Consider the following 20,580-nt stretch of genomic DNA (forward strand, 5'->3'; position numbering starts at 1 on the left):
GAATAAGCCATAAAGTGGTGTGATATTAATTGGACTAGGATCTGAGGGAACAGGGTTAAAACCACTACACAGACATGAACCTTGAGTCAGACATGGTCTCTCAGCCTAACACATCTCAGTATTGTTGTGAGGATATCATTGGGAAGAGGAAAATCATGAGTGCCACTTGGAACTCCTTGGAGGAAAGGGGGAGATATAAATGCAAAGAAGAAGATGATCTTCAGCATGTTTCACTCTGTTTTTGAAGGCAGCAGGGAGAGGGCAGGTTTAGAAAAATACTAAAACAAACATTAAGAAATCAAAGAAAAAATAATTTGGGGCACAACCATGATATTATGGCCTAGTCATGTTAGATATTACATGCAAGTCCATAGCAATTCCAATTTGAGGATGGATGTCTGCTGGGACAGGCTTGACTGGGCGAGTTGTGCGAGCCACATGTAATACATGTGCCTATACTGTGTTTAGACTCTGTACACAATGTTCTCATCTACAGCTTTCTGCTTTTTGTAACAGCATTTTGTTGTTGTTGTTTAGTCGTGTCCGACTCTTCGTGACCCCATGGACCAGAGCACGCCAGACACTCCTGTCTTCCACTTCCTCCCGCAGTTTGGTCAAACTCATGCTGGTAGCTTTGAGAACACTATCCAACCATCTCGTCCTCTGTCATCCCCCAAAGTGTATAGTCCTCGCAACAACCATGCAGAGTTGGCCACCATGCAATTTTTAGCAAAACGGAAAGAGCAGTGCTTCCACCTTAACAAATCCACAAGCTTGGAGGAGAGCCAGTATATCATCTAAACAAACAAACAAACAAACACCCAATCCTACAACAAGACATTTGCTGGTTTTCAGCTCTGCTGTAGATGGCAACTAGGTGGATAGTTACCCCTTTGAAAGTGTACCAGACAATTTTATATAGAAATACTGAGAGTAATTTACCCAACAGTAGCATCATACAAAGAGGCTATAGCAAAGGAATTATGGTCCCCGATCAACATTCTATTACCTAGTGCACTGGTTTGGGGGTGGGGAGTATAAAGATGAGACTCTTGCCAGTTGGCGTCCAGAAAAGAAAAATGTGCAGATAACAGAGATGAAGGACCAACCCATTCCAGGTCACCCACAGCATCTTCATACAGATTTAAGCAGGCAGAAGAGGCCTACTTACAAACTGTGTGCCTCAGAAATAAAAAGAAAAGGCATATACAATGTGCACCTGCCTTGCCAGTGAGGAACTTCTATATTTAATAAGAACAGTAACTTTTTTTAAAAAAATGTGCCTTCACGGCTGCTTTACTGCTGTCCACGTGCAGTTTCCAAGTTCACTTCTTTAACAATTATTTGTGGTGTCCAAAGAAAACAAGCTGCCTTTTGGAGAACTGCAGCTAAAATGCAAGGAAAGATTTGTAGTATTGGTTCATGTCTTGGTTACATGTAACATCCTTACATTACTTGCTGCCACGGGCTCCTTCAGGAGAAAGCTTAGGATGCAAATTCAGTAGTGATGCTGACGCTGTCAAGCTTATGTTCATACAAGCCAATCATGCGTCTAATATTCATTCATTCATTTGGCAGCTACTAAATTACTGACAATGGCAAGGAAGAAACACAGCTACTGTAACAAGCTTGAAGTGTGCATGCCTTTATCAAAAGTTGTCCTTCAGAAAGATACTAGATTAGCCCACCTTCACATTAGATAGACAAATTTCCAGTTCAGGTTTAGTTACATGTTTCTCTAATGCATCACTACTTCTCATTTAGCACATATTGTTTTAGGATTGGCCGAGCAGTGGAAATAACTGATTGATGGAAATGGTTGCACCAGTTCAAATGGAAAGCTAGGGAATATGCAGGGAACAGAAAACTGGGGGGTTGGGGGGTGTTATTTGGGGAGAAGCTTTTTATTTTTGTTTCAACTTAAGCTCCATGTTGCCGTGAGTGAGCATCCTCTACTGATCACCACCTTCCCCGATCTGTTGTCCTCCGATTCCCATCAGCCTCAGTTAAGTATGGCCTCTTGTTGGGAATGGTGGGAATTGGAGTCCAATCACATTTGGAGGGCACAGGCAGGGAGGGATCATCTGTCACATGCTTCATACTGTTTTGTTGTGATCAGCCTTGGGCATTCTTGCTAACTGAGGAGTGGCATACAAATGTGTTGAACACCGTAAATCACTGTTTCAGCCCCTTGTACTTGTTGTATAACTTCGTGACTTCTGTCACATAATTTGTCCTGCAATAAAGTGATTTATCTCACTATATCATATTTTAGATTGTTTGCGAGAGAGATCCTTTAAAGGGTATAAGAAATGAAATACTGAAAAGGATGAAATCAATGGCAGTTTTGTCATTAATGGCCTCCATTTTTCACCTTAAGTGGCATTGCACTATACACCAAACATTTGTCAACAGCACTTGCAGAACGTTGCTTGGATTAGAGTACTTCAGAGGTCAGGAGAAGTGGTGCAGGTGCTCCCAGGGATCCAGTCTTTTGTGCAAACTTTGGTGTATTCTTTCATTGCACACCTTTGCTAATCTGCTAACCAACAGGACTTCATGGCAATACTGTTGCACATTGTCCCTTGCTGAGGGTGTACAGCTAAACAGTTCTACATCATGGTGAAAATAAAACCATTTCTGGCCTCCAAATAACTTCCAAAAGAGTTTTGAAAGTTAGGAAACTGTAATGACATGCTTTCATAAGTAGACAGCTGCAGGTAACAGTCATGTTTAAATAGAAAGTTCATGAAAGGTTACCAATTTTGTAAGTGAAGGCACCTCACTGTGAATCTACCAGAGTGCTTCTCAACTGCTGAGAAATGATAGAACAGCAAAACCAGAGATAGGCCTTAAGTAGACATGCATTGAGTAAGGTGCTGCCTTGCATCGTCAGATCAGGACTCTGGCTACGCAAGTAGCATAGAATCATAGAATTGTAGAGTTGGAAGGGATCTCAAGGCCCATCTAATCCAACCCTCTGCAATGCAGGATTCTTAACTAAAGCAGCCATGACAGATGGCCGTCCAACCTCTGCTTAAAAGCCTCTACAGTGGTGCCTCGCAAGACGAAATTAATCCGTTCCGCGAGTCTCTTCGTCTAGCGGTTTTTTCGTCTTGCGAAGCAACCCTATTAGCGGATTAGCGGTTTAGCGGCTATTAAAGGCTTAGCGGCTATTAAAGGCTTAGCGGATTAGTGGCTAAAAGGCTATTAGCGGCTTAGCGGCTTAGAAAAAGGGGGGGAGCGCAAAAAAAATCAGAACACTCGCAAGACGTTTTCGTCTTGCAAAGCAAGCCCATAGGGAAAATCGTCTTGTGAAGCAGCTCAAAAATGGAAAACCCTTTCGTCTAGCGGGTTTTCCGTCTTGCGAGGCATTCGTCTTGCGGGGCACCACTGTATTGACAGAGTTGGAATCTCCTTTCCTGTATCTTGAAGTCACTGGTTCAGGTTCTATCCTCCAGAGCAGGAGAAAACCAGCTTGTGCCATCTTCCAGCTTGTGCCATCTTCCAGCTTGTGCCATCATCTTCCAGCTTGTGCCATCTTCCAGCTTGTGCCATCTTCCAGCTGGTGCCATCATCTTCCAGCTTGTGCCATCTTCCATGTGACAGCTTTTAGATATTTGAAGATGACTATTGTATCTCCTTTCAGTGTCCTCTTATTCAGGCTAAATATCCCCAGTTCCCTCAACAGTTCCTCATACGGCTTGGTTTCTAGACCCTTGTTCATCTTTGTCACCCTCCTCCGCACACATTCCAGCTTATTAATATCCTTCTTAAATTGTGGTGCCCAGAACTGGGCACAGTACTCCAGGTTGGGTCTGACCAAGGCAGAATAGAGTGGTGCTATAACTTCCCCTGACCTAGACACTATACTACTGTTGATGCAGCCTAGCTTTGGTTTTTGTTTGTTTTCTTGCTTTTTGGCTGCATCACACTGTTGACTCATGTTATGCATGTGGGCCACTAAGTCCCCTAGATCCTTTTCACATGTACTACTGGCAAGCCAGGTGTCCCCCATCTTATATTTGTGCAGCTGGTTATTCCTGCCTAAGTGCAGAACCTGACATTTGTCCCTATTGAAATTCATTTGGTTAGTTTTGGCCCAGGTCTCCAATCTGTTAAAGTCATATTGAATCTTGATTCTGTCTTCAGTGACATTAGCTACCCCTCCTAGTTTGGTGTCCTTCGCAAATTTGATGAGCATCCCTTCAGTTCCTTCATCCAAGTCATTTATAAAGATGTTGAACAACAAAGAGGCCCAGGACAGAACCCTGCGGCACCCCATGTATCACTTTCCCCCCAGAATGACAAGGAACCATTAATACACACAAATTGTCTGAACCAAAGGACAGGATGGCATCTTCACCCCCCCCCCCATTTCACATATAGAGAATGACTGGACAGGCAGTTGAACCTTCCCTGTGGTGACAGGTCAGTGTAATCCACTACACTTGAGGACAGCAGGCTACCTTACAGAGTGCAGGCCAGGCTATGTGGTACACAAAACTCTGTCCTCCAATAAATAGGTTTGTACTGTTGCATCAGATGTTAAGCATCAGCAAACAATCAAGACATATGATGTGTATGTCCATGTTGGCAAGTGGCAAAATGCAGCAGTAAATAACTTCCTCCAGGACGTCAGTTTAAGCTACAGCATTATTTGGCCTGTGTTGATTACGTACAGCAGGCACGTCATTTCCCCTCGGTTGTAGCATTTGTACCAATTTCTGTTCAAGATGCCTGCTTTGCTCAGACAAAATTTGCAGGCAGAGTTACAAAGTTCTGACACAGAAGGCAGAGCGGGCAGGCAGGAGGCCCAGGTGAGCTGCAGAGGTTTGGTGAGGTGTGAAGGGAGGGAGGTAAGTGTCTTAGGCAAGGTGGGGTTGATGAGTGAAGCAGACAGGGACACACAGCTGCTGTTTACACCTATGTAGGTGTTCTGCAAAACAAATGCGCAGTTTCAGTTGTGCTGGTAACACCTCCTAATTATACTCAGGATGCCCAGTTGATGTTTACCGTGCCTTTGGACAACAGTGAACTAAATCACACTCTGAGTACACCTGTTGAAATCAATGGGCTTGTGCTACTTTCATTGGGCATGGCCCATAGAGTTAGGTGTGCCCAGAGGATATGTATCCACCAGTGCTTCGTAATGTATTTATTTTTCAGTTTATCCCTTAATCTGGGTTGGTATTAAATCTTAAAACCTTTATCACCATGTGCCTGTTTCCTCCATGGAAGACTGTGATGAATGCCTCCTATTTCACAAAGTATGCTAAATATGTCTAGTTTCACCTGTGCACATTTTATCTTAATCCAAGAGATGAGCAGGAAAGGCGGGGGGGGGGGGGGCTCAGGAGATTTCCATGCTTTTGTAAAGTAGCAGAGGATGTGCATAGTCAGAAACAACCATGTATTCCTCACAAGAAAGAAATTAGTCTTTGGTGAGTGGTTGGACAATGTGCAGGTGAAGTCTATGAAAAACGGGGGTAGCTTTGTTGATGGATGGGGTTAAATGGTAGTTATATACAAATTATCCCCCCCAAAATCAAGCAATCAATCAAGCAATCAGGAATTAATTAAAAAGGGCAGAGCTATACAATAGATGACGGGTAGCTCAGGTCTTTTCCAGACAAAAGCATATAGATTGTGGGAAGCTGAAATCATATTTTTTTTAAAAGATTTAAACTGTCATGTAAGGAAGCCGTGGAAGTGTGACACTCATGACACTGCACATTAACTTATGGGATAAGGTGCAGGCTACCTTGCCACTACTTTCAGTAACGGATAGTGGGAAAATGTGTAGGCATCACCTTTGACTCACCTGATTTTTAATAACCAGCAAAATAACCTTGAATTCTAGAAGTCAAGTCCTCTAATAATAATAATAATAATAATAATAATAATAATAATAATAATAATAATAATAATAATTTCCATAATGATGTAGTTATAGCAAATCAATGGATCTTTATTTATTAACAAATTTTAAAAATCTGTTTCTATTCAAAAGAACCTCAAGGCAAATATACCAAACAGGAACCAGATCAATACAGTAGATTAAGAACTGCATGAAAGCCTATTGAAATAGCATGATCCTGTTTCAAAATTAACAGTATATAAACAGTAAAGCATCCAGGCCCAGATTAGCCTTCTGGGAAGGCCCGATGTAATAAAAAGATATTCAACAGGTGCCCAAATGGTTGGCACCTATCTGATATGCACCAGAAGGAGTTTCCAGAACACTACACTGTTGCCCTGCACTGTGTCATCATGGAGCAGAGCCCAGTGTTATGGGGCACAACTAGAAGTTCCTCTCCTGATGACTGCACCAGTGTATAGCGAATTCTGGCAATTGCGGCTTGCCATTTTATTTTTAATTGCAATACTGAACAGTTTATTGCAGAAGAGCTATAAATAAGAGGAGGAGCCATTTAGGTCCCTCCCCCCTCATTTTCAGCTGTTCTGCAAAAAATGAAAGGGCACATGGCTTTATATTGGGGGGAATATTTAGGTCCCCCACCAATATAAATCCTTGTGCGCTTTCATTTTTGCTACCATATTGTTGAAGAGTCGAGACTATAAAAATGGATGAACTGTTTATACGTGTATTTATCTCAAGCTTTATGTTTTTCCGATAGCCTTTGTCATTAATATGTTAATTTAATAAACGCACACTTAGAAACTGTTGTTAAATTTGATTTTACAGTCCAGCATCCTAGCAAAGGGTTTCCTAGACACTGGGGAAGCCCCCGGAGAGAGAGTGTAGTGAAGAATGAAAGTCACTACAAAAAGAATAGTAGCATGTAAGCATCAGGCATCCCGGAACAGATTCTGAGATCAGGGAGACGGCATTGTCTGTGGTGTTCCAAATATCCATTTAGAAAAACTCTCTTGTACCCTAGGAATTTGAAAACAAAACCCAGCCTGGAGTTTTTACACATTGAACAAAAGGCATTTCTGTGACTGCAACGGGAGTCACAGAACGGAAAACATTGGATCTGCCTTTTCAAAATGGCTTTGATTCATACTTTTGTCCCTGAGTGATGCAGAGGACACACCCATGCAATGATGCTTTCCTGACTTTCCCTTTCTTCTGTAGCCCCCTCTGCTCTCCCCAAATCTGCTGCTGTTGGGGCTCACTCAAAAATTACTTTAGATATTGGGGGGTGGCGAGCTGCAGCAGTTGGAAAAGGTTGTTAATCATGTCCCTTACGTGAACAGAGAAGCAATTTAAGATCCAAGCCAATCATTACACAACTTAAACTACGGTCTTTCATGTAAATACAACGCATATACTTCAGAGTCTCCTTGCTTGTGAGTGGACAGATGTTCTGTATGATCATCTACTGGCTGCGCTTTGAATCATGTTGGTTAGTTAAAGTGGGAAAGAGAGAGGCACAAAAGTGAGCACTTTTTTGGTTGTATGCAATAGGAAATAAGAGTTCTTGATTGCATCTGATGGCTAAAATTGTGAACTGTGCTACCCCTTGGAACCTAGCAATATAAGAAACATGAAGCTAGCACAGCACCCATCTTCCTGTCATTCAAGGTTTGGTACAGCTTTTATAATTAGGATATGTTTCCTTTTTAATGGGTACCAGCTGAAGTGGTAGCTAAGGCTTCATTTTGTGTACCTCTCTCAAGATGGTTCTTAGTGCATGGCAGTCCACATCCTATCTTGAGTTGGGAGCAGGTGCGGAAGAATTCAAGAAGCCTGTAGCGGCATTTATCACCTAATCAATTGGCTTCTGCTCACTGCTGCATAGAACATCTAACAAAATTCTTGGCCTGTTTAGATGTTGCTTTGAAAGCCCGTAATGTAACTGCACCGAGAGAGCACAATGGTTGAAGGTGGTTCTTCATTGTAAAGTCAACAATTACACAATTACATTTGTCTTGCCATTTTACCCCCTAGTCTTTAAACAAGGGCATATTTTATTTCCACTGAAAGCTAAACCAAAAAGCAATCTGGTATAGTAGATAATTTGACAGCCCACTATTTGCAAGCACTTATTATTTTTTAAGTTTCTAATATGATTTGGTAATGCTTTGCTAATGACATATACATAGCTAGAGAATGACAGAAAGGAGCAATGTTGCAATTCCCTGGTTGACTTTTGCAGAATGCCAGTATGCAGTAGCTGCACTTTAAGACTTCCAGTTATAAGAACTTGCCGCAGAGAAAGAAACACAAAAGTTCCTGTGCTGACAATACATTAATCTTACATGGTCCAATAAAAGTAATAACACAGAGGCTTTAACATAAGAGGAGCCCTGGCGATCAGACCAAAGATTAATCTTATCTAGCATCTGCTCTCTCACAGTGGTCACTAAAATCCTCTGATTTGGGACTTCCAAGGAGAAAACTTTCTCACAGAATACAAGGATGTACTGGGCAGTGGCGTAGCGTGGGGGGTGCCAAGGGTGCCGGCCGCACCGGGCGCAACATCTGGGGGGCGCGAGTCCAGAGGGAAGGGACAAGTTCCTTCCTCCGCCGGGCTCCCCGCAGCCACCGCCAGCCTTGCGCCCTAGTGCGCGCACGCCCCCCGCTGCCGCTGCGGCTGCGCTCCACTCACTGCTCGCAGGAGGAGCAGCCGCTGCAGCAGCGGCGACGCCGCCACCGACGCCTGGCCGGCACGGGCAGCCTCCGCACCCCGACGCGCCGCCGGGCCTCGCCGCACCCTGCGCTCCCCAAAAACCTCCGAGAGGAAGCCGGTGGGCGGGCGAGGCCCGGCTAAGCCTCTCGCCAGCGGGTTAAGGGGCTTTCGCTTTTAAAAGGATTAGCTTGGGAAGGGGCGGGGGGGGCTGCTCGCCGGCAAGCGCCTGCTCCGCGTTTCCAAAGGCGCTTGCCATCTGAGGGACACGGAGCGCTTGCAAGGAACGGGCTCCGTGGAGCAGGTTAGGAAGAGATCCCTTCCCTGGCAGGCCGCCGGCTTCGCCAGCTGTTTCCCATTCACGATCAGGAGGAACTTCAGGCTGCTTTCAGCTTTGGTAGAGGGAATCTAAGCAAGGGGATGGAGCCGGTGCCCTGAGGAAAGGCGGCAGCATTGGGTTTGTTTTTAGTTTAGAGAAAAGGCAAGCAAGAGGCGACAGGAGAGAAGCCTGCAAAACTAAGGCATGGCAAGGAGAGAGTGGACAGAGAGGAAAGTTTTTATCCCTCTCTCTGTACAATATAACTCGTGGGCATCCAGTGAAGCTGAACGTTGGAACGGTGGCGTAGCGTGGGGAGTGCCAAGGGTGCCGGCCGCACCGGGTGCAACATGGGGGGGGGCGCTCGCACTCGGGTGCTAAAATCCACGGGTTAGGGGGCGCAAATTACTTGCCTTGCCCCGGGTGCTGACAACCCACGCTACGCCACTGGTACTGGGTATATAAGGGATAAGGTGGTATTCCAAATAACCTGATCCTGAGCTTTATAGGGCCTTATAAAGCCTTATATTGATCTTGGTCCAGTAGCAGATAAGCAGCCCATGCAAATCTTGCAAAAAACCCCAAAAACCTTTATATGTCAATGGTAGTTTGCTCCCCACAAGCACTCTAGCTGATGAGTTCTGCACTATCTGCAGCCTCTGGACCAACCTCAATGGTAGCCCCACATAGAGCACATTGCAGTAATCCAATTTTGAGATGATCAATGCGTGGATGATTAGTGGTCATACCGTCCTAATCGAGAAACAACCATGCCTGTTTTACCAGCCAAAACTGGCAGAAGGTTCTTCCAGACACTGGAGTATCCTGTGCCTCCAGCAGCAGAGCTGCATCTAAGAGCACCCCCAGATTATGGACCTATTCTTTCAGTGAAAGTGTGCCCCATCCAGAGCAGGCAACATACTAGTTTCCTGGAGCCAAAAACCACTCATCCACAGAACCTCTGACATGTCTGGATTCAAACTCAGTTTATTACCTCCCCTCCAACCCATCACTGTATCTGGACACCAGTCCAGGGATTGCTCAGTGGCTCCTGATTCAGATATTACAGAGAAAGAGAAAAACAGTTTTGTAATGGTTTTCAATTCTACCCTTCAATTTTCTCTTGGATAAATGGGGAAATACTAATGTTTATTTTGAGTTCATTATTGGATCTGTTCCTTTCTTTCCTCAAAAACAAGGATGAAGAGGAAGGTAGATAAGCAAAGGCAGTTCCCTATTTCATTTCCCAGGGATCAATTTTGTGGTGTTTGGTCTAAATCCATCTTTTCGGAGCCTTTTAGGCAAAAGAGTTTTCTCTTACTTATTTCCTGAAATCTCTTAAAGCAGTTCCATTCATTGTTTTGTGAGTAGTTGCTTCTCTGAATCAGCTTGCATAAACCAACTTGATACAAACAACTGCCATGTGAAATTATACAGTTTCTTTAATTGCTTTAGCCAGAGGCCATTTCAATAGCATCAACAACAGTACAAATAATTACATTAACAATCATGTTGGCCAGAGTGTTCAAACATCAGAACTCCCGCTCTTTAGCATAATGCACCATTATTCAAATAAATTGTCTAATAATTTCACAGATGATCCCCCTGAAGAAAACTCCATTAGCCTTTGCAAACCGAGACCGGATTTCAAATGCAGCCAATGCAAACTATGTTCCTTTTTTGTGTAATTGTTTTCTCCCTAGCCCTTAATGAATATTATGTGTTATAAAACAATATGCAATAATATTTGAAAATATAGACTTCCTCATCCTGGGCTCTAACTAGACAGTTATAGATAGATTTTCAATATCTTAACATAATTTTTGAAGCTGCTTTATTTCCCTTTGATTTTTGTATTTTAATTTAGTGTAATCAAAGTGTGAGCAAGTGGCAATCAAACAGTGGTTTCAGTGACTGGATTTGTGTAGAATGTTGCATGGAGCTGTGATTATGTTGTTTCTTCTGTTTTGAAATGACTTATTTCTTGCCATTCACAGGCAGGTCCTGTGCGTGTACTTGTACTGAGGATCGCAGTGACCCTCAGGACTTGTTGCTGATAATGTATTGTGTGGATGGTTTTGACTCTTTATTATGACTGTGTTCTGTAAAAACAAATTACAGTGGTACCTTGGGTTAAGTACTTAATTCGTTCTGGAGGTCCGTTCTTAACCTGAAACTGTTCTTAACCTGAAGCACCACTTTCGCTAATGGGGCCTCCTGCTGCCGCTGCGCTGCTGGAGCACAATTTCTGTTCTTATCCTGAAGCAAAGTTCTTAACCCGAGGTGCTATTTCTGGGTTAGCAGAGTCTGTAACCTGAAGTGTATGTAACCTGAAGTGTATGTAACCTGAAGCGTATGTAAGCCTAGGTACCACTGTACAAAGCTCTAATTCAGGTTAGGGGTTGGTGATGTGTACAGGGGAAGAAAGAGAGAGGTTAGTAGCAGTTGGTTATCTTGTTTGTTTAAATTTCTCCCAAAGATGGGTAAGAAGCAAAACAATTGCTTTGGAAATAAATTTGTGGCCAAAATCTAACTGTATAATGGCCCACTCACCTAGCACATGGTATGCAGTGTTCAGTTGTTTGAAACTTGCCATATAGTATTCATTAATATTATCATTTAGTGTCTATATGGGGGGAAATATATAGAGGTAGGGAAGTTTTTTATGTTAATGCTGTATTGTGTTTTTAATATTTGGTTGGGAGCCACCCAGAGTGGGTGGGGAAACCCAGCGGGATAGGTGGGGTATCAATATTATTATTATTATTATTATTATTATTATTATTATTATTATTCCTTGCCAGCTCACTGATCATGACCACTCCTTCCTTGGGTTCTCCATTAATTTCCAATAATACAGAGGAAGTGAGGCAACTCAACAGTACCACAAAATTTATATGCATTTATAAAGTCGTTTATATGCAAACATAAATTACTCCCTGAAAGCTACCATCCTGAGAGCAACCAGGGGTAGGACAAAGTTTTAGTAGCAGAGAAGTCTTGAACATTGTATTTGTTCAGTTAAAAACCAGTTCCTTCTGTAATTAAAGAACATAGACATTGGAAAAGACTTTTCAAGAAACAATAAGGGATACTTTAAAACAATTCAAAGAGCACACTGTTAAGAACATATGAATGACCAACCATAAAAAAAAATACATTAGAGGCAGGAAGCTGGATAGGAAGAGGCAGGTGGACTTTTGGATGACAGGGCAGTCAAAGGGTGTGCTAAAGGAGATTTTGGAGGAGCTGAATGAAATCTTTTGCATCTGTCTTCACAGCAGAGGACATAGGGCAGATCAACCTGAGCTAACTTCTGCAAGAAGAGAGCCTTAGGAACAAAACTAAATAGAAGTGACAAAAGACAAAGTTCTAGGTCTCATTGATAAATTAAAAATTGGTAGATCACTGGGTCTGGATGGCACCCACCTGAAAATATTTAAAGAACTGGGTAAATGAGCAGTAAAATGGCAAGCAGGATTCACTGTAAGCAGGTGTAAAAAGATGCAAATTAGAGTAAAAACATTGAAATTTCATACATACGCTTGTGGTTGAAGTGGTGGCTGATGAGGAATGAAATGTTGGGGTCTTCCTAGGTAACATAGTGAAGATGTCAACAGCTGTGTGCAGCAGCTGTGTGAAAAAGATGAATTGCGTGTTCAGGATCATTAGGGAAAAGGTTACAAATAAAACTGCCAGTGCCATTGTGCATGTGTGGCCACACTTGGAATACTGTGTACAGCTCTTCCAAAAAGAGATTTTAAAGTTGGAAAGGGTTCAGAAAAGGGAAATGAAAATGATGAAGGGGCTGGAGCAATTCTCTTAAGAGTAGTTCTCTTAGGCTGCAGCGCTTGGGTATTTTTGGTTTAGAGAAATGGGAGCAAGAGGGGACATGATTTGGGTGTGTAAAATTATGGGGCAGAGAAGGTGGGTAGGGAGGTGTCTTTCTCTCTCATAATACTAGAACCTCGGAGCATTCAATGAAGCTTCAGGACAGACGAAAGGAAGTACTTCTTCACAACAGTGCACTGGAATTTGCTCAAACAAGATGTGATACCCACCAACTGGGATAGCTTTAAAAGATGATTGGATAATATCATGGCAGATAAGGATATCTGTGGCTACTTGCTAAGGTGACTGAGAGGCAGTGTGCCTCTTATACCAGTTGCCAAGAATCACAAGTGACAAGAATGCTGTTGCACTTGTGTCTTGTTTGTGGCATCTGGTTGATCACATTCCAAACTTTATCAATCTTTATTTTTTTCGTGAAGTCAGCAATGAGTGTTGGGGCCAAGTATTCCTCCCTCCTGTCCTCCTGCCAAGTGAGATTTACATTATGAAGATCACTACTCGCATTGAGCCAGAGTTGTAATTATTATTTATAACACAAGATTCCTAGTAATACGATGCCACTTTTTCGACAGCAGAGAACAGCATCACTTTTCCCATTTGATTTTTGCAACAACTCTACAACAAAGCAGTGTTATAATCCACTTTGAACCACTGCCTACCGTTATAGGCATGCGCTTGCTTTCAAAATCCTTATTTCAAGGTCTGCCTTTACCCATATGAACTGATTTGGACCCTGCAATCCTCATCTGAGGCCCTTCTTTGTGTCCCCCCTTGTATAAGAGGCCTGGAGGGTGGCAACACAAGAACAGGCCTTTTCTGTGGTGGCTCCCTGTTTGTGGCATGCTCTCCCCAGAGAGGCTCACCTGGTGCCTTCATTACATATCTTTAGGCTATAGACAAGAACGTTTCAGGCCTTTAGCTGATTAAACATTCTATGTCCCTTAAAATGTGTTTGTGGGAGATGTTTTGCTTTTGTTTGATTATGCATTTTGTGTTCTCGTTTTGTTATGAAGCACCCTGTGATCTTCAAATGAAGGGTGGTATACAAATAACAAAAACAACATAATGCAGTCTGCCACAGATCAGCATCATCCTGAGCAGACGTTTTGGTGCCATATCTGTAGTGCAGTGTATTTGTGAAACCTGGCCTCCTTCCTATAGAATCATTGCTAAATGAGAGTTGGCTAGGTAAACTGGCATCTAGATTTTTATTTCAGACTACAGACCAGAGACTTAATACAATAAAAGGCCGAAAGTGTACTTCTAAAAGTACTCAAAAGTCCAGTGTAGAGTTCACTTCTTTTTTCTTTCTTTTCCTCTCTCTCTCACAATTTCTGACTTACTCTCCTCCTTCTAAACTGCTTTTGCACTCTAGTCTGAACTGCAGTTCACCTGAGTGCAAAAATTAAAATGGAGCACAGCATGTGAAAGCAATTGCAATTTACTGTGTTAAAACTGAAACATACTTTCATTAATAGATAGGTACAATCAATCACTTCTAGCCATTGTTTAGAGAGAGAGGAAAAAAACTAGTATGCACATTATTCATAAAGAACATTTTCCCAGTTAAAATAAAATTACATTTTCCTTCTGTAAGAGATCACTTATTTTAAGAAACAAAAGGAGCCACGCATTCAGAGTGGGGCCATTTTTGTGGAACTCCCTTTCGGTTCAGGACAGATAGGCTCCCTCCCTGCTGAACTTCCGGTACTTACTGAATACTTTTTTTTAGTCCAGCAGACTTAGTTTTAACTCATTTGGGTCTCCTGTACACTGCTTAGAGAAGACTGTGATTAAGTGGTATTCAGATTGTTGACATAAAAATAATGAAATGCTTAATAATTGCTATTCTGTTTGCTGAAACCAGAAATGTACAGTTGCACAATATGTGATATGCAGTTGATAGGATATAAATATTAACACCAGAATCGATTTGAATTTGTGGCTTATCCTGAACCTTGCTGTGTTTTATGTGTTTTACTATAGGCTTTGTATAAGATAAGTCTCCATAAACAGATATAGCCAGAGCAGTTTTAAGCACATAATTGAGAACAATCATTCTCCTTGCTGAATAGAAGTTATATTCATGGAATCAATTACTGTAAACTAATGAATGATATTTGAAAGGAAGAAAAATACTTTGTGGATTAACAGAGTTATTAGGAGTCATCTAGTGCCCAGCATCTATAGAAGCTTCCCATTCATATTTATGAGATGAATTTCTCTGCATGTACGGTGGGGAGTGGCTGAATATGGAACCCTTGAGAATTGGCTTAGATGATGAGAGAGAGAGAGAGTGTGCACTGAATTCGCAAAATGATGCTGATTTCCTTTTTGGGTGGAAACAAAATAGCCAGTTTAAGTCTACCACAAATATTGTGTACATGCAACGTGCATAGAGTGTGCATCACATCTGGACAAATATTGAATCCTGAGACAGTGCCTTGGAGGGACTTTGGACTTGCTAGAAATGAAGAGGGATCTGTAAAAAGTTACACAAGTTTGATGATCCAGACATTTTGATGATCCAGACATCAAAATGCTGCAAACAGTTGTTTGCTCAAAGCAATAGTAATTTCTTGCAGTTTACTGTGCAGAGAATCACACCCACGTGGGATGATGTTGGGAAGTCACAGCAAGCAGCAAAGTTGGGGAGAAAGCAGAGGGAAAATCAGATGTGATTGATATGTCAGGCATGTATTCAGAGCAAATGATTTCACCCAGAAAATGAATCCTCCCCAAAATCGGCTTTGAAGGTGCCTAGCACAAACCGCATTAGACTTACTTGCCTGCAGTTCCTTACCCAGGGGGCACATCTCTCATGTCTGAAGTTTTGAGACCAATTGCCCACAAAATGTATGGGGAGGTCAAGTGATTCCTTTTTTTTTAACCAACACAAAACTGCAATGGGAAAACCACTCCAGCTGAAATTTTGCAGGATTCATTCCCTCTGAAGATGTGAGTGGCTGCAAAATCTATCCATTTCTACCTAAAAATAAAGAAGTTATAGATAATATCATTCACATTTAAAGGTCCTTAGCATAAACAGGGTCCTGGACCTATTTGCCCATAACTGGGCTGGCTTTATCCACTGTGGAGGAATAATACTTCTGTAAATGTTATCCACTCCTGACAAAGTTATTGCCGTCTTTTGATTTCCCGGAATGAATAGGCAGGGAAATGGAGATATGGGCCCTAAGCTGAATTGAGCAACCTATGAAGCACTAGGACCAAGGCAGACTGTTTTCTAATGCTCTGAATTGGGTCGGGAGGAAATCTTGTCAGTGGGCATCCCTCATTTGTACAGTATTTATTAACTGTGTGTGTGTTCATGGATTGGAAATATATAACTATGGACTAGTAGAGGGATGGGCAAACTCTGGCCCTCCAGATATTGTCAGACTGCAACTCGCATCACCCCTGACTACTGGCTTTGCTGGCTGGGAAGGTGAAGAGTTAAAGTCCCGCAACAGCTGGAGGACCAGAGGTTCCTTTATCCATGGTCCAGTAGCTCCATAGAAACTTCCATGTTGTTATATATCTGATGCATCTCCATAAGTTAACATCTGGCCGCTCAAGCAAGCACAACATTAGCACAGGAAGCTGCTCATAGTAAGTCAGACCATTGGTCCATATAGTCTGCACTGACTGGCAGTGGCCCTTCAGGGTTTCAGGCAGGGTTCTCTCCCAGCCCTACCTGGAGATGCTGAGAGTTGAACCTGGGAACTTTAGCATGCAAGGCAGATGCTCTGATGTTACTGAATTACAACCCCTTTCCCCAATCATGTCACTGGAGACTACTCCAAATTGTCACCCTATGCAGTTAGAAGCAGTTCTGTTTACATGAGTAAACAAAGTCAAAAAGGACCAGAATCGGTGTGGGGAGAGACACCAGTGAAATACCATTGTTGGGGAAATATTTTACGACATTGAACTCCAATCCAAATGTTGTCTGTTCTGTTTATGATTAAGAGCAAACCTCGGAATATTTGAATGGCAATTTTGAACATTTGTAATAGTCAGGCATTTTTAGAAGTTCATTAAATCAACATTGGCTGCATATAGAAAAGCTCTAATGATAGTGTACTGAAAATAAAGTCTCCAGAAGACAGAAGGCTTTAATTTAGGAAATACATGGCATGCATTTCATATCTGTTTGTTTCTTTTCAGATGTATCCCAATATATCGAGGAACATAGCTTCCGTAGAGTGAAAGAACTAGGCTTGGTGAAGAGACATCGCATCGCTAACTGTTCACAAGAAAATAACAAGAACATCTTCCATCTTTTGAATGCCTAAGCATTTGATCTACTAGTACTTGCAAGTAGTAAACCAGAAGAACCTACTAGGAAACCGCTATGGCTGGGATTAATTTTACATTAAGGGTTTGCCATTTGGTTCTGGGATTACTCGTAAATCAATTTAGTGCATCTTCCATACCGAATAATGAATGTCCACAATTGTGCGTCTGTGAGATAAGGCCGTGGTTTACACCCCAGTCGACCTATAGAGAAGCTACAACAGTTGACTGCAACGATCTTCGTTTAACAAAAATCCCCAGTAATCTTTCCAGTGATACTCAAGTTCTTCTCTTGCAAAGCAACAACATTGCCAAGACCACTGATGAGCTCCAACAGCTTTTCAATTTAACAGAACTGGATTTTTCACAGAATAATTTTACTAGTATAAAAGATGTGGGGCTGTCAAATCTTACTCAGCTCACTACTTTACATCTGGAGGAGAATCAGATCACGGAGATGACAGATTACTGCTTACAGGATCTGTGCAATCTTCAAGAACTTTATATAAACCATAACCAAATCAGTACCATTTCTGCAAATGCATTCTCAGGCTTGAAGAACCTTTTAAGACTTCATCTTAATTCCAACAAATTAAAAGTTATTGACAGTCGCTGGTTTGATTCTACACCCAACTTGGAAATTCTGATGATTGGGGAAAATCCTGTCATTGGGATATTAGATATGAATTTCAAGCCACTCTCAAATTTAAGAAGTCTGGTTCTGGCTGGTATGTACCTGACTGACATCCCTGGAAATGCTCTAGTAGGCTTGGATAGTCTTGAAAGTCTCTCTTTTTATGACAACAGATTAGTTAAAGTTCCTCAGCTTGCACTTGAGAAAGTTCCAAATTTAAAATTTTTGGATCTTAACAAAAACCCAATCCACAAAATCCAAGAAGGAGACTTCAAAAACATGCTTCGGTTGAAAGAACTTGGAATCAACAATATGGGAGAGCTGGTCTCTGTTGACAGGTATGCACTAGACAATCTTCCTGAACTTACCAAGCTTGAAGCAACAAACAACCCAAAGTTATCTTATATACATCGTTTAGCATTTCGGGATGTTCCTGCTCTGGAAAGCCTGATGCTTAACAATAATGCCTTGAATGCAGTCTACCAAAAAACAGTGGAATCCCTGCCAAACTTGCGTGAGATCAGCATTCACAGTAATCCCCTCAGGTGTGACTGTGTCATCCACTGGATAAATTCAAACAAGACTAATATCCGTTTCATGGAGCCCTTATCAATGTTCTGTGCTATGCCACCAGAATACAGAGGGCAGCAAGTCAAGGAGGTGTTAATACAGGATTCCAGTGAGCAATGTCTTCCAATGATTTCTCATGACACATTTCCAAATCATTTGAATTTGGACATCGGCATGACTGTCTTCTTGGATTGTCGGGCTATGGCAGAGCCAGAACCTGAAATTTATTGGGTAACTCCACTTGGGAATAAAATAACTGCTGAAACCCTTTCGGACAAATACAAGCTTAGCAGTGAAGGGACTCTGGAAATATCAAATATTCAGACCGAGGATTCAGGGAGGTACACATGTGTGGCTCAAAACATAGAAGGAGCAGATACAAGAGTAGCTACAATTAGAGTGAATGGAACACTGCTGGACGGTACTCAAGTTCTGAAAATATATGTCAAACAAGCAGAATCTCACTCAATCTTGGTGTCTTGGAAGGTTAACTCTAACGTAATGACGTCCAACTTGAAATGGTCATCCGCTACAATGAAGATTGATAATCCTCACATTACCTATACTGCTAGGGTCCCGGTGGATGTGCATGAATACAACCTCACACACTTGCAACCTTCCACAGATTACGAAGTCTGTCTCACTGTATCTAACATCCATCAGCAAACTCAAAAGTCCTGTGTTAACGTTACAACAAAAAATGCAGCATTTTCCCTTGAGATTACTGACCAAGAAACAAGCACAGCTCTGGCTGCAGTCATGGGATCCATGTTTGCTGTTATTAGTCTTGCTTCTGTTTCTGTCTATGTTGCTAAGAGGTTTAAGAGGAAAAACTACCACCATTCACTGAAAAAGTATATGCAAAAGACCTCCTCCATCCCTCTGAATGAACTCTATCCCCCACTTATTAACCTCTGGGAAGGTGACAGTGAAAAGGACAAGGAGGGCACTGCAGAAACCAAGCCAACTCAAGTGGACACGTCCAGAAGCTATTATATGTGGTAACTCAGATGGTATTTTGCTTCTGGTAGTAAGGAGCACAAAGACTTTTTTGCTTTATTCTGCAAAAGTGACAAGTTTGAAGACTTTTGTATTTTTTTGACTTTGCTGGTTTTGTGGCAGAGTGGTGAGGACAGGTGGATATTTCAAAATGTTTTTAGTATAGCGTATCGCAATTGTTTTGACACAAACAAATGGCAGCTTCACTTAGCTTCCAATTTTTTTTTAGTTCTGCTTAATTTAACAATGCTGTTCTAACGAATGCTGGGTGGGGAATGGAAGGCTGGGATTGCCCTTTGATTTACAAGTCGCATGACCCCTTTCTTCTGAAGCCATCAACAGAAAGTACAGTGTCCTGCAAAATCTTAACTCAACCAACTTGAAAATACATTAAACCAGCTTTGTCATAATCTGGTCTAAGGACTCTTTTACTTGAGATAAAATGACAAGATTTTGAACAATGTTAGTTGGCTGTACTGTAATGTTGTATCAACTGATTTGAATGTTTTTTGACTATGAACAACAGGTTTTCTTTCTTTTTTTATAGCTGAAGAGACTTAGGTAAAGCTAACAAAGCAATTAAGTGTGTACACTTTTTCAATGTAACAAACTAAATGTTAATTGCTCTTTTATTATATTTAGTAGAAACTTTTAAAGAAAACTTAATTTTTTTCTGTGTAATCCACCAACACCTGGCATAGAATGAAGACAGAAGTATAATAAATTATAGTTTTTGTTCTGTTCATTTTTTTCTAGAACAATTGCAATAATGTATCTTTTTAGTTGCATCACCAGCTTTAATGGGTGATTATGTTTTGACATAAAATATATCCAATCTTATATAAAATTGTGGGTCTCTGAGTCAAATTAGATTTCATTTTTTTCCTAAAAAATCTATTTTATCAAATGTGAGTTTTAGTCACAGTTGGTTTATATATTAAACAAACAAAAAACAACCAAACCAACAATCTATGGATGGGTATTTCATTGGAAGAAAAAAACTTTGTATGTTGAATGCACAACTTGTTATGTTACAGTCACATCAAAAGCGTGTTTAGTGTTTTCCTTTCTGTAGTGTATGAACTACATTCCAACTGGAACAAATGGTATCTTTCATTAAGAGAAGGAAGGCAGGTTTAAATGGGCTTAGGATTTGTCTGTAGGACAATACAACATGTATACATTTAGATGTGATCCAAATTTTCCTCCATTGCTCTCCTGCAGTAACAGAAGTTATTCTTCTCCTAAAATGTTGATATACCAATAACTCTGCGCTAAAGGGAAGCTTTAGCTAGAAGCTTGTATTTTGCTCT

General features: G+C 41.5%; 1 protein-coding gene across 1 annotated transcript in view; it reads left to right on the forward strand.

Annotated features, from left to right (window-relative positions):
* The window catches only part of LRRN1 (leucine rich repeat neuronal 1), a 29,964-nt gene extending 9,736 nt beyond the window's left edge, over positions 1–20,228 (forward strand). Inside the window, exon 2 of the mRNA XM_081184110.1 lies at positions 16,936–20,228. Coding sequence (XP_081040236.1) covers positions 17,123–19,273 — 2,151 coding nt within the window. The 5' untranslated portion in view covers positions 16,936–17,122 and the 3' untranslated portion in view covers positions 19,274–20,228. The remainder of the gene's footprint in view (positions 1–16,935) is intronic.
* Positions 20,229–20,580: the final 352 nt, after the last annotated feature.

This window comes from Podarcis bocagei, assembly GCF_964188305.1.
Source record: "Podarcis bocagei genome assembly, chromosome: 2".
In the NCBI taxonomy this organism is placed as follows: domain Eukaryota; kingdom Metazoa; phylum Chordata; class Lepidosauria; order Squamata; family Lacertidae; genus Podarcis; species Podarcis bocagei.